General features: G+C 36.2%; 3 protein-coding genes across 3 annotated transcripts; 2 read left to right on the top strand and 1 right to left on the bottom strand.

Moving 5' to 3' along the window:
* Positions 1 to 3,083: 3,083 nt before the first annotated feature.
* On the bottom strand, positions 3,084 to 10,413 carry LOC107694827 (UV excision repair protein RAD23 homolog A-like). The gene is made up of 9 exons (XM_016494524.1): positions 10,141 to 10,413; positions 9,560 to 9,721; positions 9,290 to 9,462; positions 9,036 to 9,082; positions 8,784 to 8,911; positions 8,551 to 8,626; positions 7,447 to 7,577; positions 7,170 to 7,343; positions 3,084 to 4,795 (listed from the first exon to the last, which is right to left on the bottom strand). Exons 1-9 carry the CDS (start codon positions 10,204 to 10,206, stop codon positions 4,682 to 4,684), a joined length of 1,071 nt encoding a protein of 356 aa, XP_016350010.1. The 5' UTR covers positions 10,207 to 10,413; the 3' UTR covers positions 3,084 to 4,681.
* Positions 10,414 to 12,410: 1,997 nt separating this feature from the next.
* Positions 12,411 to 16,920, top strand: LOC107694828 (RING finger protein 11-like). Its single transcript, XM_016494525.1, has 3 exons — positions 12,411 to 12,879; positions 15,242 to 15,411; positions 15,482 to 16,920. Exons 1-3 carry the CDS (start codon positions 12,781 to 12,783, stop codon positions 15,651 to 15,653), a joined length of 441 nt encoding a protein of 146 aa, XP_016350011.1. The 5' UTR covers positions 12,411 to 12,780; the 3' UTR covers positions 15,654 to 16,920.
* A 444-nt stretch (positions 16,921 to 17,364) lies between these two features.
* LOC107694820 (ATPase asna1-like) lies at positions 17,365 to 21,655 on the top strand. The gene is made up of 7 exons (XM_016494502.1): positions 17,365 to 17,592; positions 18,365 to 18,512; positions 19,042 to 19,204; positions 20,069 to 20,127; positions 20,337 to 20,444; positions 20,538 to 20,567; positions 20,980 to 21,655. Exons 1-7 carry the CDS (start codon positions 17,450 to 17,452, stop codon positions 21,148 to 21,150), a joined length of 822 nt encoding a protein of 273 aa, XP_016349988.1. The 5' UTR covers positions 17,365 to 17,449; the 3' UTR covers positions 21,151 to 21,655.
* The last annotated feature ends 2,678 nt before the right edge of the window (positions 21,656 to 24,333 follow it).

Here is a 24,333-nt window from a genome sequence, read left to right on the forward strand (position 1 = left end):
TATATATATATATATATATATATATATATATATATATATATATATATATATATGGACATGTGTATAGTTCTTCCGCTGTGAAATTAGCTCTATGGCAGTCTAGTTATTTTTTTACCTTTGACCCGAGTCAGTGATGTCATCGGAAAATGTCCAAACATCTTAAACCCACAAGCATCAGATCATCTCGTCAGAACCACCAGAACTGTCGTATCAGGTCAGTGCAGATCAAAAACAGGACACACATACACCTTCAAAACAGAAACTAATTTTTCAGAGAAAACAAAAATTCTCTTTGTTGAAAAGTGTTATTATTTAGAGAAAAAAGAAGTTATATGTGGACTGAGCCGTGTGCAATGTGTTGGGTAGATATCTGTGTTTGTCTTCAACTTTTTTTCACTCGCTTCGCTTTCTTAAAAATCTGAAGTCTGCAAGCTCCTGGACTCTAAACACAAGGGCCACAAAAAGAATCCCAGTCTTTGTAAGTGTTAAAGCGGGGAAGTTAATTTTGACTTTTCATTGATCTTTTTTTAATGTTTTATTTGTAAGCTTTTGTTTTTAAACTATTCTAGGGGTGGGAGCCGAAGGAACGATTTTACAAAAGCAAATGTATTATGACAAAAAAAGAAAATCCTGGTGCTTCTGATACTCATATTTGAATAATACCACACCAGAACGACTGTTTCTGATGAGACAAGTTTTACGAGCCTCTGTTTCTCTCCTCTTCTCTTTTTTCTATTTACTAAGTGGGGTTCATATTTTTATATATATATATTTTGGTTCTGACAAAAGGCATTTTACTACAACCTTTAAGAAAGCAGTGCCCGTTCTTACTCCTTCAAATGTCTAGACATATGGTGCGTTCAAGTCATGTCGGAAAGATCGTATTTATAAGTCGAACACACATGAACGCCACCACAATGTCATAGCAATGAATGCAGGGTATTTTTCATTTGCAATAAAGTTGCATAATAAACTATGATAGTACTCCACAGTTGCGATATAATACATAACGATTCAGTTCACAGCACCTTCATAAATTGAATAAAAATCCACACCTGATGCGCATTATTTATTTGTCATTTTGCAGAAGTAGAGTAGAAGGGGATTTAAACACACTTGACGACTTTGCAACTCGTAAATACGAACGTCCCAGGAGGACTTAAAAGTACCGTAATACCAGATGAATATGCAGAAAAGCATGTTTTGGTTGGAGGAACGGCCATAATGAAGCGTCACGATTGAGAATACAGTAGAGGATTCGTCACAAGCAATCAGATCACATTCGCTCTAAACCTCGGCTTCATTTAGATAAGATTGTGTCGATGTTAATGTGAGTAGGGTTTTGTTAGTTGTAGTTTAGAGCACACGTGGTTCAAGATGAGAGGCATAAAACGCGTCTGGATAAAAAAAAAAATCAGCGCGCCACGGCAACCCCGTATCGTCCTGGAAACACTTCCTGTATGTAAATGAGCTCCCATAGTGTTCGTGCTGTAGTGTATAGGTGAGCATTTAAAGGTTGTCCCATTCAAAGTGCCTTTTGTTCACAGACACCATCTTGTAAATGATGAACACCCGTCTTTCCTTCTTCTGAGCTTTCTCAAGCCGTAAACACAGTATATAGTGCTACAAGAAAATGGATGTGATTTCATTCTTTTTATTGTACGATGATGGAAAAAGTTAAAAAGGCAAAAAAATTAAATAAAATGTGGGTCCCTTTTTCTCTGTACCTCTGTCTTTATCAGTCTCTCGCTCTTGGCGCCGTAGATGTCTATCCTTATCTTTCCTCCCTCTCCCTACTTTTGATGAAAGAGTTGGAAAAAAATTTTGAAACTTTTTCTCTTGATCAAGATGTTGTAAACTCTGTTATATCCCTGTCTGTATGCTTCACATGTTTATATCATACACCTCTCGCTCTTCTGTCAAACGCAGTGAGCTCTGAGTTGAAACCAACCCGGGACCGGCTCCGCTCACCCTTCCTAAATCTGAAACCAGCAGTACCGGTGTGTCTTGGGAAGCGGTGCGGTCCTGGTACCAGATCTTTTTTGGCTGTCGGTGGAGAGTGCTGAACCAGAAGATGCACAATAGCTCTGTCGTGTTTGTTTGTGTGTATTTATTTCCGTTTTAGTCCTAATTCAAAAGTCTCACTGTTGACTGAAATTAAAGCACCTTTTAGTGGTTGAGACCAGCTGTTTAAAGAACTTGCCTGATGATTTGCTAATTGCACCTTATGCACCGATTAAATCAGAAGACACAGTGCACCAAGAATAATATGACCTGCATTTACAAGTACTGGTCCAGATGTGGATGCAGCTTTGTTGTTAATGGTTGGACTAGTAATAGGTTACATGTTCAATCCCAGCTGCTCCACTTAAAATATTTCAAGCCATGCATTGTTTGTAAGCACCATATTAATCATTATAGTAGATGTTTCAGCAGTGAACAGTTTTTAGTGGAAATAGAAATAGACAAGCATAAAAGTTGCATAAAGGATGATAGGATAACTATAACGTTTTAATAATCATTCTGTTGGAATCATTTTCAGAACAATATCATTCAGTTGCATGTGCCAGTTGAGCAACTGCCATTAAGATGCTTTGCATGCATAGTATGACACTTTGGTCACCTAAATTAAAAGAATCCATTGATATTTTAATGTACATCATTTTTTTAACATGCACACCATGCTGAAGTGATTAAGGTTACTTAATTGTCTCCTTAAGAGTCAGTAGCAGTAAAATCATCCCTTCATCCACACTGGCTTGTGTCAGGATTATTAAACTTTAGTTGCAAACATTTATTCAGAATCTGCCGATTTACTCATGCATATCTACCTAGATTGTGTTTCTACTTCTGATGTGCGTTTGATTTGCTTGTTTTGCTACAGAAGCATCTCTGTTCCAGCACTCTCCGTCCTCCACAGAGCCTTTGGCAATCTGCATGTATTTACAGATTCTTTTCCATTATAAAAAAAATAAAATGTTTGTAAAGAGCAGCACCTGATTGAATAAATGATGTTCTTGACTGTACAAAGATCCTGATATCTGTTTGTTTTATGGTGAGAAATCAATGCCACACAATGAGACTTTTCTTGGCAATAAGATTTTATTGATCCCAGGGGTGTTCAAGCTATAGTAAATCAATTGATTAATTACTAAAAAAAACAGTCCTACATGAAATCTACATCCACAAAGCTCTGCCGATTTCCACATATTTTCACCACGTTAACACATTAAAGAATTGCATAATACATCATGTGACCAAAAATTACTTTTTATTTATTGTTCCAAAAATCCACTAGGTCAGACTTCATGTAGGCTTGCTGATAAGTAAACAAAAGTCTACTGTCTGGCAGTTTGGCCACTACGTTATAAAGGAGCATTTCATTGCTATGAGTGAAAACAATGTAAAGGTGAGCTGCTGCCGAAGGCTCTCTCCATCAGCTGAACCTGCTGTAAGAGGTGAATGTTACAAGACTTTACTCTCAATACATGAACCCATTGTCAGCTTTACACCAATATGATTCAAGAAAATCTCTCTTTGACAGGACTTAAGAATTTGGAGGCACAAAGTATCATGCTGTAACAGGTCTCTGCTTTTGGCTTCCGAAATTCAGTGAGCTCTAGTGTGCCAAAAACCTTTGTTGCTGTTAAACATACAGGTTGGTCCTCTCGTATTAATATAAGCAGAGCTAATGTCTAAGAAAAATGATCCTTATTAATATTTGTGCCATTTGTTTTGCTCCAACAGTTAACGGAAATAAAGACGCTTTTAAAGTCAACATGAAATTGACTTCATTTACGTTCTTAAAGCATGTACGCATGTAATTATGCACAATTTGAAAATGTACAGGGTGTTATTTTAATTTTTAAAAAGTGCAATCTTTCATCAAAATAACTTAAAATGTCAGGCAAGAAGGCACAAATCCCTCATTTTTGAGTTCCATTTACATTTTTGTGAATTAGATTTCCTCTTAAACTTGCAAATACATCAGATTACAGAAGTTAAATGGCTTGCAATTGCCTTTTCATGTTGACTTTAAATAGGACTAATGACCTATTGTGTTTATTCCATTCAAGTACATTCAAACCAGTAATGATCATCACTCAGATTATGCTATTCCACACGATATGGATTCATTTACAAAACGGCATCAATTTAGGTCATTTGTTTTGCTGAGAATGTTATAAAAATGCTATAGTTTGCACTAATTGTTTCATATTTGAATGCTGTTATCACATTCATCAGAGGTGTGTGCTGAGAGAAATACAGAAATATCTCTGATTTGAGAGAAATATATCAAATCCTCCATTAGACACATATTATTAATCCTTTTCCCAACTAAAAACATATAAGCAAAGGCGTATGCCCACATCTAACCTCCTCAGAGCCCATAATACTACTATGAGAGCATTTGCTTTCAATTGATGCTGATTAAGTCGAATAATCCCTAAGGGAACACACATTCACACGTGCAAGCACACTTCTTCAACATGCTAGAGTGCCCCAAATGCTGTCAATTCCATTGGAATTTGTTCACCGAGTGATTGCATCCGCCCCGTCAGTCTGCGAGTCTCCCCTTGACTTGTAAACTCAAAGAAATAATGTGGGGAAACCGGTGTCCCGAGTAGATGCAGCGCTTGTGTGGTGGCGGGGGAAGGGGCACGTGGGCTCTCTGCGACTCTCATTCATCCTCGAAATTCTGATTGAGCAGGAAGTTTGCGGCCAGGTTCTCATTCTTCTCACAGGCGAAGTACGCCTGGACCACCAGTGCTTCTGAAAATCCCAGAGCTTTTAACTGAGAGAGAAAGACAGACAGATTAGATCATTTGCTTTCCATTTGTGCGACTCAAATTTACTTTAGATAACTAAAACCTTTTTTTTTTTTCTTCGTTACTTGAAATAAAATAAACGAACTAAAAAAATATATATTAAAAACATATATGACAAACTTTAATTTCAGCTGGTTGGTAATGAAACACAAATATAATTGGAATGAAAGTTAATAAAAACTCCATTACCAGTCAAAAGTTTGGAATAATTAAGATTTTAAAAAATATTTTTAATATTTTTGAAAGAATTCTCACCAAGACTGCATTTATTTGATCAAAAATACAGTAAAAGAGTAATTCAATTTTCAAATTTAAATTTGAAAAGAAAAAGAAAAAGTTTTCTATTATAATAAAGTATAAAATGTAATTTATTCCTGTGATCAAATCTGAATTTTCAGCATCATTACGCCAGTCTTCAGTGTCACATGATTAGTGGTCGACCGATATTGGTTTTTTGACAGCCGATGCCGATATCTTGGAAAGCAGGATGGCCGATATAATTGTATTTATTTTAATTAATATTTAAGAAATTTGAAATAATTTGTAAATGGATTAAAAAATTAATTTGTAAATAAACATACTTATACTTTAGGTAAAGTATTTTCCACACATAAATAAATATTTAATAAAAATATAATTAAAAAGGAAGTAAACTGTAACTAACAGAGCACTCAGTACTCTGGGAAGTTTGTGTGCATTGGGAATCATATTTTTTTGTATACATTTTAATTCCTTTGTTTAACAGTTCTATCTGAGACAGACTTCTATCCATATTAGACAGAACTAGGGATGTAACGATTCACTCAACTCACGATTCGATTCACGATTTTTTTTTTTTTACAGAATGAGATTTAAGACAAATTATAAATTAAATGTGTCCTTTTATTATTGCTTGGACAAAATACTGTTTGTTTCTTTGTGAAATTGAAATGTAACACTATAATAATATACTAATATAGCACTTGTAAATTATTGCTCTTTTGTTTTAATGTTTAAAGCATTCAATTTGCACAGACCGAAAGTCATGCAGAGAACACGCGATCATGCAGGTTACATGCACACTTCACAAGATCTCACAACTGGATTTGACTAAGTTCGCAAGGTTTGTGAAATTAAATTTTCATTAACCATTCAAAGATTTGTTTAAATGATGTAAATGCGTATTTGCTGAATGCTGACGGCAAACGAGAAAGTATTATAATGTCATTGTATCATTTCGAAATTTGAAGCAAAAACAGAATGGTTTGAACTTCAGTTTTGTGAAACATAAAAAATATCTGCATGAAACGAACAGCAGAGCTGAATGAGACGCAGATTCACTCTCTGCCAGCAGGTGGCACTTAAAGCGTTTCCTTGGTTTCCACTGTAAACAAAGCAGCGCTGCACTTATGAACTTTAATATGCATTATACAGAGGCAAGACGAAAAGAGAAAATACCATCGAAAGACAGTTCCCCTCAGACATACATTCATATAAACTCCTACCTCTAATTGAAATGTGATTTGTTTAGCATCTCAACCGATTTGAATCTTCATATATTTGAATCGATTTTCAACCGACTCGCGGTTAATCGTTACATCGCTAGACAGAACTGTTAACGACGACAGGGAACAAGAGGGAGAATGTGAGCACTGTGTGCTCAGGCGCAGCCGCTCTCAGACGTGCCGTCAAAATAAAAGTCCCACCTCGAACGCATCAGCCAAACAGAAAAACTTATCGGCAGATGCCGATATTTGAAAAATGCCAAATATTGGCCGATATATCGGTCGACCACTACACATGATCCTTCAGAAATCACTCTAATATGCTGATTTACTGTTCAAGGAACATTTCTTTTCATCAATGTTGAAAACAGTTGTGCTGCTTCATATTTTTGAAGAAACTGTGATATGCTACCATTCAAAAGTTTGGGGTAAGAAAAAAATTTATAGTTTTATTCAGCAAGGATGCATTAAATTGATCAAAAGTGACAGTAAAGACATTTAAAATTGTACAAAAGATTTCGGTTTATCTGTTTGTTCTGATTTCTGTAAATACATGCTGTTCTTTTTAATTGTATTAAAATATTAAGCAGAAAAACCTGTTTTCAACATTTTTAGACAGAAAATATACAGATAAAAGCTAATTCAAACTAACAATAGTACCCTAACAATACCAAAATAACACTGGTGTGAGGTTTCACAAACTAAGCTGCAGAAATGGGTGGAAGTTAATATCTAAGCTATTAAGGTTATTTGGGGGAACTGCATTCAAACTCACCAAAAGTAAACACAAAAATGGTTCAATATGGTACAAGGAAATCTGTCTGGTCAGACGTCCTGTTCAGTGGCGTTCACTCACCCTCTCGATGGCTTCTTTCTCCTGTTGCGTCACTGGGATGTAACTCCCAGGTGCCGCTTCGTCACCGATAGCACCCAGATCTGCAAACTCTCCACCCTCTCCACCCTCGCCTTCACCCTCACCCACTGGTGCATTCAACATCTGGATGAAGAGCTCCTGATGCTGGCTGATTTGCTGCGGTCAGCATGTCAATGAAACATGATCACACTGTGAGTAAAAGACCTAGACTGTGTTCAAACGGACTCTGTGAGGCTTTGAGCTTGAGATGTGTGATCACCTGCAGTAGTTCGGGGTTGTCCTGTCCCAGCTGCTGCAGGAGGGCCGGCAGTAAGGACGGGTTCTGCTGGATCACCTGCCTCATGCTCTGGAACTGCGGCTGAGAGCGCAGGAACTCCAGCGGATTCTCACCTAACACAACAACAAACGCTCCGTCAACTCACCAGTCTGTCTTTATGGTAGGTATGGCAGTATATTGAATACAGTCAATATATTTTCTAATGATAATATTCCAATGATTTGAATGCGTTTTATTTTACTAAAATCATTAAATGCCTATTAAAAGTAGATCGGCTGTAAACAAGCAAGAGATTAAATTAAAATAGTAAAAATGGCATTAAAGTTTGTCAGTTTGATTTCTTTCCATCAATGAATCATTTTCAACTCCGATTCAAATGTATGATTTGCACCAAAAATTGTTTAAAAAAAAGTTTCAGCATAGATTTTTTTTTTCTATTAGAATGTTTGTGAAAAAACATTGTTGCATACAAATTATTCAATATTCTTTTTGTGCTAATATGTGCAAATATGACTTTTTAAAATTGTTTTTGATTGAAAATATACACCACCGTTCAAAAGTTTGGGGTTAGTAAGATTTTTTAAGAAATTAATATTTTTATTCAGTAAGGATGTATAAATTGATCAAAAGTGACAGTACTGACATCTATGTTAGAAAAAAAAACTTTTAAATGAATGCCATTTTTTAAACTTGCTAGTCCATTAAATAATCCTAAGAAAAAAAGTATTATAGTTTTAACAAAAATATTAAGCAGCAGAAATGTTTTCAACACTGATAATAATCAAAAATGTTTCTGGAGCAGCAAATCAGCATATTAGAATGATTTCTGAAGGATCGTGTGACACTGAAGACTGGAGTAATGATGCTGAAACTTCAGTTTGCATCACAGGAATAAATTACACTTTAAAATATATTCAGAAAACAGTTATTTTAAATTGTAATAATATTTTTCAATATTACGGTTTACTGTATTTCTAATCAAATAAATGTAGCCTTGGTGAACAGAAGAGACTTCTTTCCAACTCCAAACTTTTGAATGGTAATGTAGATTGTTTAAAATCACATTTATTTCAAGCACCATCTCACCTTTTGCAGGCTGTGTGTCTGTGGGGAGCTGAGCTGAAGCAGGTCTGGTTTCCTGCACTGGGACAGTAGGGATCCCCTAAGACAGGACACAACACTACATCAGACTCACAGACATGCATGGAGTGCTCTTAAAAAAATACACAAGAATAATGATAAAAAATGAGCAAGTGTGACTGGCATTATAAATGCATTTGGAAAGAAAGAGCATGAGTTTGTATGACAACCACACTCACATTGAGCAGATACTCCACAGCGCGGTGAGGGTTGTTATAACTGGCCTTGAGTGCAGCCACCACTTTATCTCTCTCATAGCCCATAGACATGATATTGGTGAGCATGGCGTCATACTCCTGACCTGTGACTGCAGAACACATGTGCATGAACGTCTGAGAGACAAAAACCAACTCTACATTGCTTAATGAATGCTGCTTTACACATTTACTGCAAATTAACTATCAAGACTCTCAGCACGATTTTTTCATTACCTAATGTTGAAGACGCATCTTCCCCATCAGCCCTGAGACCTGTGCCACTGCAAAAACAAACATGATTAATGATTTATTTATAGCAGCAGTCGGCACTGTTTGTACAGTACAAAAGCTCTGTGACAAACTTTTAGTATTGAGGGTCATTTTAAATCATGTTAAGCAGTGTATATAAAAATGAAAAAAATATATTTTTGTTTAAAATTCATTTTTTGCCAGATTGATTTCTGAAAGGAATCCTGCTCGAGTCTCACCCGTCAGGGCTCTGCGCAGGCGAGATGGTTGCAGGAGGGTCATCTAAACACTCGTCGATGGGGATGGCTGCAGGGAACGGAGCAGGAGGAGGAGGAGGAGAGGAGGAAGAGGAAGGTGTAGCGACAGATTTGGCTGGTTCTGAGGGTGGAGCGGCCGGTCCTGCTGCTTTTGTCTGGACAGGGGAAAAAAACACAACGAAAAAATTTGGTCTAATCTTGTGATCTTCCTTTTATTTCAGACGGCCAGTGGTTAAATCTCCAAACTCTGACCTTTGACACCATCACCACCACAAAGTTCTTCTCGTCGATGTTGTACTCCTTGATGGGCGTATCATCCTGCAGGATTTTCCCAGCGTAGATCAGCTTCTGTCCCGCTACCGGAAAACTTTCTCGGCCCTTCTCAGCCTCAATTTTCTCTTTCAATGCCTTCACCTGAGTCAAAACCATACATTTACATCATCAAAAGAAAATAACACATGGATTTTGAATCACCCAGACATGCTCTGACCGCTATTTCAAGCCTGTCTTGTTATAACAATGATGTTATAATCTTTAAATATAATCTGACTGTAACTCTAAATTATTCTATACTACACAAACCTGACAAACTAACTTTAAGTTGCATCTATTTATCCTAACGTTACACTATACATGCATCTATTTGTTACCTACAGACAACATTGATCTATTAAACTATATATCAATCTATCGCCTGACACGCCCAATGACTCATAAACGCCACTTAAATCACTCGAAATACGCTGCTGTCGTAAATAGTTATACACTCAGAGTAATGTTACTTCTACTTGTAGTTAACGTATTGAAATAAGCGTAAGAAAGCGCGTAAATACTGTCTGGTCATCGTCGATGTCTATTTGAATGGTCTGCTGCTGCAAAGTCTTCAGTGTGATCTGCATGGCTGCTCTGACTTTGTCTTCTCCTTTCTTCTTGATTCGGGAGCTTTGAGCACTTTTATATCCAAAGGAAATGTTTAGACTTTGAAAGCGAGGGACCGGTTTTAAGCGTTTAGAGATGTAGTTCTCTAGCTAGCAGGCTAAACACGCGCCTGTCAGGTGCGCTGCGTCATTTTCTTCGGTGGTGGCGGAGGAGTGGAAGGAGTTCTGACACACCGCCATCCTTCGGAAATGAGGGGAACGACAGTTTCTTCTTCTTCTTCTTCTTCTTCTTCGGTTTTATGGCGGGTAGCACCAATGTTAAGGTGCATTATCGCCACCTACTGTATTGGAGTGTGAACCAGCGTTTACCCTTTCATAATAAGAGGACAAAAAAAATTTACTAAATAAAATTAAAAAATGTTTACTTCTTTACCTCAAGAAGATTTTCCCCACTAAATTCTCTTAATCAGCTCTGTTCTCTTAAGATACAAAAATAAACTTTCTAGTCCATAAGTAAATATATTTTTAAGCTTTAGGTTATCCACTCCCATCTTTCTAAGTTCATTCTTCATTGTTTCTCGTTCATTAGTATACTTTTGACAAACACAAATAACATGTTCTACTGATTCCTCCATTCCACAGTGCTCACATAATCCTGTTGGATGTTTATTTATTATTTTTAAGGTTTTATTCAGCATAGTATGCCCAACCCTTAATCTTGTTAGAATATTTTCCTCTTTGGTGCTTCTTTTAGTTATTCTCACGACTCCTACTTCTCGCTGTATTTCATAAAGTTGACGTCCTGTATTTCCTGTATCCCATTTATGTTGCCACTCCTTAGTGGTATATGCTTTAATTACTGCTTTTGCTTCATATTTACTAAGTGAGATATTCATGATATCCTCGTTTTCCAATGCCTGTTTTGCTAATCCATCAACCTTTTCATTACCCTTTATCCCCCCTTTTTGATTTGAGTCTCCTCTATCCACTGTAGTGCTGTTGCTATTGCCATCATCTCTACTGTGTATACTGATAAATGATCTGATGGGGAACGACAGTTTGAATTCGTGTTTTGGAATAATGCGGGAACCCGAAAATTCTGTCCTTTTTTACATCATAAAAATGATAACATGGACATGGATAAAAAGACAAAGCTCCAATTTCCAAAATAACCTAATAACCCAGCTGCTGTGAATAATTTTAATCAAGAACAAAAGAAAAAAAAGAGGAAATCAATAACTTTTGTAGATTTAAGGATTCATATTTAATTTAGAATTTAGTGTTTGATAACTTTATTATATTTCTGTCTATTTCCTACTAATAAATATGACATTTATTATAATGGGTTTATGTGAAGATTGTTTTAAGTTCACTTAAATTAGAAGTTATTTTTAAGGTCTAGTAATTGTTGAAATGTATAGCTCTCAATTATACTGTAATTTTGAATGGCTATAGTCAATGGTTAAATATTAGGAGAAAAAAACAATTTCATAGAGACATCAGTAGTACTGGTATCAGTGATTCTTGCCTTCAGTCATAAAAAAGATGACATTAAACAAATATTAAAAAAGATACTGTCTTTTTGTTGTTTCTACATTAATTTGAAGATTGAATGTGAAATGATTGCAATATAAAAGTATATTTAATTTTTTTATCGACTGACAGCACTCATTTATTTATTTATTATCTATCCATCTAAATGCAACACAAATAATTCACATTTAAAAAAAATATCGAAATAAAGAATAACATTCTAATACAGAAGGTTTATTAAATATATTAATCAATTAATTAAAAAGATAAAATAAAGTTAAAAGATTTATTTTTCAGTGATCTATTATTCAATTAACTCTTTTGCAAATATGGTTGTATAGGCCTATCTTTTTATCAATACACTAAAAACTAAAATTCAACCATAATTACCTTAAAACATGATTTAGAATTACTGCTTTTGGTTTTGTGTATGTGAGATTTACCAAATAAAATAATAAGATTCACCATGAAAATTAATTATATCAAATATATTAACTATATTTTTGATTCAAAGTATATAAAACATCAAGTTACATCGAAATTGCGTATTAAATTACAATGTGATTAAATGAATCGTGTTAGAAATACAAAAGAGAAATGGGTTTCCTAAAATGCGTTGTTTCAACGTTTGCGTCAGCTTTCAGTACAAAAACTACAATAACCACAATCCACAGATCAACCCACTTCCGGTCCAAGAGTTTGTAAACAATGAAAGGAGATATGGAGTCGTCAAGAGGTCTTACCTAAAAATATTGCCCTGTAAAGGCCATAATAAGTGCATAATATATGTCATGCATGCCGTGCACACCCGTGAGGATTAAACCAACCGGGACGTATAGGTTTTCAAGGATTCCCGCTTTTTAAAACATCTTTTGTGTGTGTGTGAAAATCGGATCGCTGCCTGGCGAGGCGTTTGTTTTTCTACATACTAGACAGACATCAGACACAACGGGCTGCAGAAAGGACGATCCCTAAACACAACGGAACCTGGCGAGTCTTTTAAACGCCACCTAGACGTGATTTTGGCGGGTTTGTCGTGTCGTGTCGTGCAGGGTCAGCTCGATGGGGAACTGTCTGTCTTCTCAAGGCGCTGATGATCTGTCCCTGCTCAACGAGTCCGAGGGGGCGAGTCTGCCAGGAGAGCCTCCGCCACCCTACCAGGTACCACATACAAGACCGCAGTGCTGTCCGACAGTCGTTCTGCTGCTCACAGCACAGTCTAGACCAGTGGTTCCCAACCCTGGTCCTGGAGGCACCCCAACACTGCATGTTTTGCACGTCTCCTTAATCAAACACACCTGATTCAGATCATCAGCTCATTAGTAGAGACTCCAAGACCTGAAATTGGTGTGTCTGCAGTTCTTCCCTGTTGTACCAAATATCTATACTTTTCAAATTATCATATCGAAGTTAGAAATTCAAATATTGTGACAAAATTAATTTTGTAGGGTGCCACACGTTTGTTAAAATTTCCAAAGGGTGCAGCGACTAAAAAAAGGTTGGGAAACACTGTCTTAGACTACAGACGAGCTCGGATTGTGCAGTATACTGTATGTTGTAGTAGTAATAGCAATAGCTATGTCACTATGTGATCTTGATCTAAAAAGGAAGAGGAAAAGCTCGCTGTATGCAGGTTTTGAGAAATGCAGTTTGTCATTGATATGCATTTTTGGTAGATTGTATTGATTGTGATCGCTGACTGGGAAAATGTGTGCCATGGTTGTTTTGAACATGGTGCTTAGGTACTACGATGGCATTCTAGGTTGTAAATATAAGATGATGGCCAGATCATATTTTTGAAAACCTGCCATACATTTTAAAGGAATGCTTCCTTAAATTGCAACAAATCTGTACTTAATGTCTTTGCAAAAATAAAATTGCAACATAATAACATAGTTTCTTCTATTTGTTTTTGAATACAGAATAAAAAAAGTATAATGCATTATGTAACAGTTCAGAGAATGTGATATAAAGAACAAAAAACAACCGTAATGATACAGAGGAACATATATATATATATATATACAGTGGGTACGGAAAGTATTCAGACCCCCTTAAATTTTTCACTCTTTGTTAGAATGTGATATAAAGAACAAAAAACAACCGTAATGATACAGAGGAACATATATATATGTATATATATATATATATATATTTGTGTTTTATGAATTTTATTGCATTCAAAAATATCTTGTTTTGTGTTCTCATGTTTGAAAGAACATTAGTCATCATAAGATCAGTGTTACATGTATAAGTTATTCTGGACTTGTGAATGGAAAACTTTACTAAAATAATGAAAAGGTTAATGGTGTAATTTTATCTTTAGGAAAAGTTTGAGTTTTGTAAATTAAGTAAACATATTATTATTAGTTTTGAATACAGAATAAAAAAAGTATAATGCATTATGTAACAGTTCAGAGAATGTGATATAAAGAACAAAAAACAACCGTAATGATACAGAGGAACATATATATATGTATATATATATATATATATATTTGTGTTTTATGAATTTTATTGCATTCAAAAATATCTTGTTTTGTGTTCTCATGTTTGAAAGAACATTAGTCATCATAAGATCAGTGTTACATGTATAAGTTATTCTGGACTTGTGAATGCAAAACTTTACTAAAACAATGAAAAGGTTAATGGTGTAATTTTATCTTTAGGAAAAGTTTGGGTTTTGTAAATTAAGTAAACATATTATTATTAGGTTCTAAATTTAAAGAAATTATTTTTTTTTCACTGCCATTTCCAAGCTAAAATGAGAGAGAAAAAGCTATTAAAAAATTAATCTTCAAAAAAATCAATAAAAAAAACATTGATCTTCAACTGTTGTGTTGCAGAAAGTATATTCATCACATACGAAATGGATATATCTACTAATGGCTGCAAAAACAGGATAAAATCAGTGAATAATTGGTAACACTTTAAAATAGGGAACACTTAGGGTTTTTCCTGAACAAACTCCTAGTTTGCTGTTTATTAAGGGATCTAAAATATGGTTGTGAAGAATAAAGCATTAAGATGTGTTTTATAAGTACTAATAAACAGCCAATATGCTAGTAATATGCATGCTAATAAGCAACTAGTTAGTAGTGAGAATTGATCCTTAAACAAATAATTTTTTGTTATTTCCTTTATTTTGTTAAACTACATACTCTTAAAAATAAAGGTTCCAAACGAGGGTTTTCACCATGATGCTATAGAAGAACCATTTTTGGTTCCCCGAAGAACCTTTCAGTGAACAATTCTTAAAAGAACCATTTTATCTTAGTGTGATTTTAATCTAAGGAACCTTTTTCATTTTAAAGATCCTTTTGTAAAATTGAAAGATTCCATGAAGATGGTTTTTCATGGAACCATTGATGCCAATAAAGATTAAAGAACCTTTATTTTTTAAGAGTGTGCAGTCAAAGAATGTCCCGATCTATTTCTCCTGTTTCTAATAAGCTGTCCTGTGTCCCCTAACCACATGTGGGTTATATTAATTATGTGCGATCAAACGCTCTCGTGACCCCAGGAGCGGGTGCAGGTGCCAGTGTACCATCCCACGCCCAGTCAGACGCGGCTGGCCACTCAGCTGACGGAGGAGGAGCAGGTCCGTATCGCTCAGCGCATCGGGCTCATCCAACACCTGCCCCGTGGGATCTTCGACCCGGGCTCAGAGCCGTCCGACAAGAAGATCAAAGAGTGCGTGATATCCAGAAACCACTTTCTAATTAGTTGGTTGCATGTAAAAATGTTTGCCATCTGCCCACAGGTGTGTGATCTGCATGATGGACTTTGAGTACGGCGACCCGATCCGGTTCCTGCCCTGCATGCACATCTATCACGTGGACTGCATTGACGCCTGGCTCATGCGCTCCTTCATTTGCCCTTCCTGTATGGAGCCCGTCGACGCTGCGCTGCTGTCTTCCTACGAGACGAACTGAGAGTGCCTGCGCATACCGAGAGATGTGCCAATTAATCTGCCAAGAACCCCGAAACGCTCGGGACAGTAGATTGAACAAGTGAAGGTGGCGTTACTGTGTCTGTGTGTGTGTTCAGAGACTGTACAAATTTCCAGTGTTAAACTTAAAAGGCCCCCGAAGGATGTTTAAAACCTCTCACTTGCATGTCAAAGCACTTTTTGAACACCTATACATGTAATTGATGTAGACGTGAAGTTTGGCAAGGTGGAAAAACCACTGAAGCATCTCTAATGAAGACAGAGTGTTTCAAAGGCCAATTTAAATTAGGGTTAAATTAATTCATTATATACTTGTTTTCCTTTTTGTTCTAACCAAATTCATGAAATGTGCAATATATGCAAGAGGGACTCATGTCCTTCTGATTGGATATGAAACCCGCCCATCGCCAAACTTCCTCCAATGAGATTGTCCCTTTCTGAATTTGACGAGTCCAGTGGGCGGAGTTTCATTTCTGCAGGCTGTGAATGTGCCTTTTATGGCTCGCAATTGGAATGCTGAGAACCTAATTTACGAGAAAACATGTGCCGTGCTAATGTTTTACTTGCAATCTCGTGATGCACTAACTGGTGTTTGAGGTGGTAGTTTTACATACTTTTTCTATCATTTTCTCCCGTCTAGTGGTTTAGTGGTAGACTCTTGAGTTTTCTTTCTTTATTTGTCAAGAGAGTGATAATGATACAATCACCAAACTTTGTGCACCTTTCAAATGTTGCCGACTGAAAGTCATCATTTACAGTGGAAGCTTTAAAGTTATTCCTTGTTGTTTTCCTGATCAATGCAAACTTTTTTTTTTAACTTAGAAAAAATATGAAATTAAAAAAGGAGCACATGCTTCAGTCAGTTTTGAAACTGTTCGTAATGTCTTTGAGTCTTTTCTGTATGTTAGCTGAACATATGTCACTGAACTGCTTGTGCAAAAGGAAGATTTTCACCTTTGTTTTGTTTGCTCAGTTATTGTGCTGGATTAATGATGTTAATCGGACTGAACTGTGTTAGGAGCCCCATGTTCAGCCTGAAATTATATTCATAAAATAGTTCATCCTGCTCAAGCTTTCCTCTGTATCTCTGTACTGAATCATTGTGACTTAAATTGTGATTGAATACCAAGAACAGCGTCTGAAAATCTCAAAATCAACCTGTTGTTGCTCTTAGATATCATATTGGATGAATTACTTAATTTTCTATCGATGATTCAGAATTTAAATGTAGCTCTAGCACAACACAAATGTAAAAATAAATGTAATAATTCTGTGAAGTACAATCATCACAACATTATATTTTGTTTCAAAATAAAATAAAATTCATTTAAAAAAAAAAAAAAAGAGTTGCTTGGTGCCATAGAACAAAAACATTAGCAGACATGCTATTAAAATGATGTGTTTTGTTTATGTGCAATAATGGCACAAGAATAGTATTATAATATAATAAAGATTGCCAAATTCTTCCATATTTACAAGTTTTGTGTGATTCTGTCTTCCAAATACACAGATGTGATATTATTATTAATAGCAGTGTATTTACACTTCCAACTAATGAGAAATAAAATGTAAATAATCACTTATGGAATATTCTCTCTCAATGAAAGTAGTCGGTACAGTCTGGCTGAGTCATCAGCGTAACCAACTTCCGTTCGCAACTGGCCACCCCACACGGGCCATTTTGGATCTAATTTCTGTCCATTCAAGTGTGGTGTTTCTGCTGTTGCGGAGCCAAAATGGCGGAGCGTGCAGCTGCCGTTCTGGTGTATTGAGCGCAAGATGGCAGCTTCAGTGGAAGACGAGTTTGAAGATGCGCCTGATGTAGAGCCTTTAGAGCCGACATTAAAGAATATTATAGAGCAGAAATCACTCAAATGGATATTTGTCGGTGGTAAAGGTGGCGTGGGCAAGACAACGTGCAGGTGAGTGAATGAACATCGGGGTTTTACAGCTGAGAGGCTGTTAGCTGTCAGTGCTGCTTTAGCAACACAACACAGATTAGTCATTCTTACATATTTGCTGTATAAAACAAAGGTTAAAAACACGTTGAAACTCAACAGCGTGTCTCTTCAAATGTATGTTTAAAAACGAACAAATGTTAAAACAGTTCTCTAAATATAATCTGCCAGCAAACCTTACGAGTCGAAATGGTAGTTTATGATATTTCATAAAAATACCAACGTGTGGGTAGTTCTTAAAAGCCCTTTTCTTGTGAATAATAATAATTGATAATGCATTAATCATTTATTAAAATATTACAGAAATATATTTCATGAAAGCGGGTGATATTAATAATCTAAGCAGCTCGTATTTACATTTCTGTCATAAAACCTCTGTTATATATACAGCCACGTTGCTATTCAATCGTAATAATGTGATTTTTACTGCAAGAGGTGTTTTTTTTTTACTGTTCTTGCAGTTAAGATTGTTCTTACATGAACTGATTGACCATTTGTGATTTAAGTTCATTTGTCATTTTTGTGTTTGCTTAATAAAGAAAGCATACTGTTTTAACTAAAAAATAAATAAATAAAAAAATCTGCCGATATTCAAGGTTTGTCTTGATCATAAGATAATGTCATTCACAAATGCTGTTTGATTGCTGATTTCTTCTCTGGATGTAAATGATTCTATCTAGACTGTGTTATTTATTAAGTTATTTATTTATTTATTTTTTGTCTTGTTGTGTTGCAGCTGCAGTCTGGCGGTTCAGTTAGCAGCGGTGCGAGAGAGCGTCCTCATCATATCCACAGATCCAGCACACAACATCTCAGATGCCTTTGATCAGAAGTTCTCCAAAGTGCCCACCAAAGTCAAGGGATACGACAACCTCTTTGCCATGGTACGTTATCAACGGCACACACTGTTTTCACTAGATGTGTTGTGTACACTAAAAACAATGCCATGACGTTCACCAACATGACCTACTCAATCCATGTACACAACCATAAAAGCAGATCTATTAGACTGCATCTTTTAGCTTATTTATACCAAATCTATAACTATCTAGTCAATGAAGTAATTGTAAATAGGTTGTGATAATATTCAGTATTTCACCCAGCTCTGCATGTCATAAATCTCTGTGTCAATTTAAAATTGAAACATGTGGCACTTGCTTAGACTGTGTGTGAGTCACTTCAGGAACTTGTGCTGTTCTTGTCAGAAACCAAGAAGTGACCAAGAAGATATGCAAAAAAAAGAAAGAAAGGGAATGATGAAACTAGGACACACAAAGTATTATTATCTGGTTTAATGGTTACTATTCTTTGAGATTTAGTTCAATATACCAGTGTTTAATTTGGCTTATTATAACCTCGATTAGATGAAAGACATGAGATAAGACTGTTCTCCATCGTCGTGTCTGTCTGTAGGAGATCGACCCCAGTCTGGGTGTGGCGGAGCTGCCCGATGAGTTCTTCGAGGAGGACAACGTGCTCAGTATGGGGAAGAAGATGATGCAGGAAGCCATGAGCGCTTTTCCCGGCATCGACGAGGCCATGAGCTACGCAGAGGTCATGAGGTCAGACTCGGACAGCTTCCTGCATTGAACATATTGCACTGTAATAGTCTCACAATGCAATAGTTCTTTCTAAACTGCATCGTTTTGTAAAGCTCTTGTCATGGGGGTGTTTAGATGAGGTTTCAGCCTTCATTAGCATTTCAAACACTGTTGCAAGCTAAGAATGAAACAAAAGGGCTCCAAAATGAATTGCAGCATTACAAACTTTCCTTCAAAGCAAAACGGTATTTGAAAATCTAAAGAGACAAAGGTAAAAGTGTGCACTTGTTGTTTTTCGTAAGGGAATGAAGTACTGTGAATTACATAACTGAATAAAAAAAAATAGTTCTACAGTATTAAACTGATATTATCTTGACCTTTTAATGCAATAACACTGTTCCACATCTAGATGGCGAACCACCAACAATCACTGTTCATACAGCACATCAATACAGTCATTTTGAAGCATTTAAAAAAAAAATATATATATATGTGTGTGTGTGTGTATACACACACAGGCACTGAAATAATTATTTTTTAAGGAAATAAGTCTCTTATGCTCATCAAAGCTGCATTTATTTGATCAAAAATTGTAGTATTGTGAGATTGTTTTTATTTAAAATAACTGTTTAATATTTGAATCGATTGTAAAATATAATTTATTCCTGTGAAATCAAAGCCTTGGCGAGCATAAGAGATTTCTTTCAAAAATATTATAAATCTTAATTATTTCAAACATTTGACCACCGATGTCAACAATATATAATATAAATAAAAATATATAATTAATATAACATTTATTTATTATTTTATTATATTAGTAATAAAATCATTTCTGAATTTATCCCATTCCCATGTCTCTCTTTTTTTTTTTTTTTCTTCTTTTTTTTTTTTTTTAGGTTTTGGAATGGGCCGCCTCATGCAGATCAAGAACCAGATCAGCCCCTTCATCTCACAGGTATCAGCACTGCATTCTGGGAATTATAGTGTTTGTACAATAGCACTGGACAATAGTGCAATATACTAGTGTACTGTAGAGAAATATATGAAAGTTTATAGAAAAAGTATGAAGGTTAATTAAAAAAAAAACTATTTGACCTCTATTCCACCTACAATTAAACTGAGTTAAATATTAGGTTTAAGTGTAGTTCTGGCAAACCATTGCAGATGTGTAACATGTTGGGCCTGGGAGACATGAATGCAGATCAGCTGGCATCTAAACTGGAGGAGACGCTCCCCGTCATCCGCTCAGTCAGCGAGCAGTTTAAGGACCCGGTGAGTGTCACGCCTCAGTGGTCCCCGTTAATGCCTGATCAGAAAGATGAAAAAATGTTGATTGCTAAATGTTGTTTCCTGCTTGGCATACAGGAGCAGACGACGTTTATCTGCGTGTGCATCGCTCCCTACTTTACCTTACTTATCTTGTTCTCTATTCTTTGTTTCCTTTTCTTTCCACTTTTTTCTCCTCCTCTTCTTTTTTTCGTTGTACTTTTTCATTACTTTCCCTTTCCTTCCCCACTTCTTTTCACTTTCCTTTGTTTTTCCTCAATATTTGTTTTCTTCTTCCCTTTTTTCTGTCTCTTAATTTTTCTTCCTACTGTTTACTTTTTCTCTTCCCATTTGTTTTTGCTTTTTCCTTCCCCATTTCATTTTCCTTTGTTTCTCCATAATACTTAATCCCTCTGATTTTTTTCTCTTCCTTTACCTTCTTTCTTTGCATTTCCTTTTTTCCTTTCCCCTTCTTTTTTGTTGTCTTTATCCTTGTTGTTTTCCCCTTCTTTTCATTTTTTTTCTTGTCTTTTCCCTTCCCTCCTCTCTCTTTTCATGTTCTTCCCCTCTCTTTCTCTCTCAGATGGAGGATTTATATGAAGATTTCCACATAGTAAAGTTGCCTCTGCTGCCTCACGAGGTTCGAGGAGTGGACAAGGTCAATACTTTCTCCAAGCAGCTGCTGGAGCCCTACAGCCCGCCCAAGAAGTGACTTAAATGATTTCCACGGAACAAACACACACCATCGCATCCCTCTGGTCTTCACATCTCCACACACACCTTCATTTCCCCGCTCACTTTCTCTTTACTCTCTCTGGTTTTCTGGTCATGCCATAATTGATGCCGCCATGATGCTCCAGTGATCCGTTCTGAATGTCGGCCGAGAGTTAAAAGGCCTGTTTAGACGTCTTGATGGTTTATGTTGCTTTGTGAGGATATATTTAAGCATAAGAAACACTCATTCCTGATGTGTATTCAAGAAAGGAGATTCAAACTGATTTCAGTGCAGGAATGTACACCTGGACTCTGATTCAGTGGTTGAACAGGAGTAGTATCAGTGCAAATGTCTGTCTCTAGTTCAGTTCAGGTTCTGATCAATATTAATAGACTTTATTTTGGTTCCTGGACTGGTCAGTATTGTTGTTAATTGAGAGGGTCCAAACTTGGGAAGATGGTGCATTTAGATGATGCAGTTTAAGGGATAGTCCCCCCCCCCAGAATTTTGTCTTTTTTTTAGCTCTCTCTCATGTTATTCCAAACCCTAGTTTTTTAATGTAATGCACAAATCTCTTTTTGTTTCATGCAAAAATTATGAACCGCATACAAGCTTGTAACAACAAGGGTGAGTAAATGGCTACATTTTCATTTTTAGGTGAACTATCCCTTTAAACTTGCATTTAATCGACTTCTATTTGCAGTGAACCAAACTGTAATTACTGTGTATAAACATTGTGATTCAATTTATCAAATTTAATTTTTGCAGTTAAAGTGATGTATTTATATAGACTTGTTATGACTAAGATAATTTCCATTCAGATCTTTTTATTTGAGAGATGTCTTGTTCTTCCTCTCACTTCTGTTCTTCTTATCATTTGGCAGTAATGTCTGCATGCATCAAAACACAGGAACACACACACCCCCTACAAGGAGATCAGAAGCTCGTTTAAACCCACCACACAAACACTGCAACCTGTCAGCTGAGACAACTATTACACCGTACTATACCGTGCTGGTTAAGTGTGTTTTCCTGCTTTTATCATCCTGTGATTTCACAGCATGAAGCAGTGGGCTCCTTAGTTCATGAAAACCAGGGACAAGAACTCACAAACCTGAAAGTGTATCGGACCGAAAGATTTGAATCTTTTATCAGTTATTAGTCAGTTTTGCTAAAGATTCTTCGTTCTCTTTTATCTTGTTACTGCCTTTCCAAATTTGGCTTCTTTTTGTAGAAGCACACTAAGTTTCAAAGCAAATAAAACCCTATCCTCCATCTACTGCAGCAGGTGTTTCTGTTCAGTTATTTATGTGAATAGAATTATTTTGTGTGTCTACAAAGGCTAAAATATTTACCATCACATCTAAACAACATCTTGAGTTTAGTAGAACTTGTTAATGGTAATGAGTGGAATTTTACCGTTCAAAAGTCTGGAGTCGGTAAGATTTTACATGTTTTTGAAAGAAGACCTTTATGTTCAACAAGGCTGCATTTGTTTGAACTGTCATCTCTTGTGACCCCAGATTGAATGCAGTAAAAATGGTAATATTATAAAATGTTAAAATTTAAAATGACTTTTCCATTATAATATATTTTTAAAATGTAATCCTCCAGAAATCATTCTAATATGCTGATTTGCTGCTAAAGAAAAAATATTTTGAAAACAGTTGTTTAATATTTTTGTGGAAGCAAATTTGATTTGAAATAGAATTTTTTTTAAAAGATCCTTGTACAAACAGGCCAAATACACACTGAATAGGGAGATCAGAAAAGCTGAAAAAACAGTTTTCCATCAATACAGGGACTAAATGACTCCCGACCTGTCGCGCTGACGTCTGTGGTCACGAAGTCGTTTGAGAGACTGGTGTTGGCCTACTTAAAGGACATTACTGGATCCCCTGAAGTTTGCTTACCGAGCAAACAGGTCTGTGGTTGATGCAGTCAACATGGGACTGCACTACATCCTCCAACATCCGTACAAACCAGGGACTTATGCAAGGATCATTTGTGGACTTCAGCTCCGCTTTCAACACCATCATCCCGGATACCCTCCTGCTTAAACTGACACGGCTCTGTACTCCCCTCCATCTGTCAGTGGATCACCAGCTTCCTGACAGACAGGCAGCAGCTAGTGAGGCTGGGAAAACTCATGTCAAACACCCACACCATCAACACTGGAGATCCTCAGGGGTTTGTGCTCTCCCCACTGCTCTTCTCCCTCTACACAAATGACTGCACCACTAAAGACCCCGCTGTCAAGCTCCTGAAGTTTGCAGATGACACCACAGTCATCGGTCTCATCCAGGATAGAGACGAGGCTGCTTACAGACAGTTTGAGGCGCAGATGACACAGTTTTACTGTTATTGAGTCATTCTGTGCTCTCCTATAACTGTCTGGTTTGGGTCAGCCAGCAAATCAGATATAAGAAGACTGTTCAACTGAACGGATAATTGGTGTGCACCTGCCCAACCTTCAGGACCTGTACAACTCCAGAGTAAAGAAACGGGCAGGTAACATCATCACAGATCTCTGTGCACTAGAATATCTAGGCATAAAAACAGTTTTTCCCCCATGCCATCTCCAGCCTAAACGGCTAACACAGAGATTACCACCTGTCTTCTGTAATTCATTTTCTTACTAACTAGTTATTGCCTCTCTCTCATGTATTATGTATACATATATACAGTAGTCAACATTTGAAGTGGATCAAAACCGTTCATCAAAGTTGTCCTAAAACCAAAACAATATCCGTTCTTGTCTTAGGACAACTTTGATTAACTTTTTTGATCCACTTTAAATGTTGACTACTGTATATTATCTTAATTATGAACACCCTGGTTTGTAGTGCAAACAGTTTTATCATTTGTTACACGTTGTTATTGTTCTCTTTAATCTAAAATAATATTTATTTAAAAAAACTGATGAAAAATAATACATTAGGTGTATGTGTGTGTATATATATATATATATATATATATATATAATACATGTTTTTATTTATACTGCACAAATCTGTACATAAATCTTCTGTTCCAGATGCATTACTATTATTATTTATTCCTTTACAAATTCCTTGATTCTGATTTAAGATTTTAAATATCTTTATCACACTTTTGATCAATTCAGTGTGTTCTTGCTCAATAGAGTATATGCATTTCTTTCAAGATAAATTAATAATT

This window comes from Sinocyclocheilus anshuiensis, unplaced genomic scaffold, assembly GCF_001515605.1.
Source record: "Sinocyclocheilus anshuiensis isolate Anshui unplaced genomic scaffold, SAMN03320099.WGS_v1.1 scaffold3087, whole genome shotgun sequence".
Lineage (NCBI taxonomy): Eukaryota > Metazoa > Chordata > Actinopteri > Cypriniformes > Cyprinidae > Sinocyclocheilus > Sinocyclocheilus anshuiensis.

What these genes read in the sequence shown, in the direction of transcription:
- LOC107694827 (XM_016494524.1), bottom strand. Translation starts at nt 10,206, where the DNA reads ATGCAGATCACACTGAAGACTTTGCAGCAGCAGACCATTCAAATAGAC. An exon ending in ACATCGACGATGACCAGACA is followed by an intron (nt 9,722 to 10,140) that starts GTATTTACGCGC and finishes GTTTTGACTCAG; the next exon opens with GTGAAGGCATTGAAAGAGAA. An exon ending in ACAACCCCGAACTACTGCAG is followed by an intron (nt 7,344 to 7,446) that starts GTGATCACACAT and finishes TGCTGACCGCAG; the next exon opens with CAAATCAGCCAGCATCAGGA.
- LOC107694828 (XM_016494525.1), top strand. Translation starts at nt 12,781, where the DNA reads ATGGGGAACTGTCTGTCTTCTCAAGGCGCTGATGATCTGTCCCTGCTC. An exon ending in AGCCTCCGCCACCCTACCAG is followed by an intron (nt 12,880 to 15,241) that starts GTACCACATACA and finishes TCGTGACCCCAG; the next exon opens with GAGCGGGTGCAGGTGCCAGT. An exon ending in TCCGACAAGAAGATCAAAGA is followed by an intron (nt 15,412 to 15,481) that starts GTGCGTGATATC and finishes ATCTGCCCACAG; the next exon opens with GTGTGTGATCTGCATGATGG.
- LOC107694820 (XM_016494502.1), top strand. Translation starts at nt 17,450, where the DNA reads ATGGCAGCTTCAGTGGAAGACGAGTTTGAAGATGCGCCTGATGTAGAG. An exon ending in CATGAGGTCAGACTCGGACA is followed by an intron (nt 19,205 to 20,068) that starts GCTTCCTGCATT and finishes TTTTTTTTTTAG; the next exon opens with GTTTTGGAATGGGCCGCCTC. An exon ending in TCAGCCCCTTCATCTCACAG is followed by an intron (nt 20,128 to 20,336) that starts GTATCAGCACTG and finishes AAACCATTGCAG; the next exon opens with ATGTGTAACATGTTGGGCCT.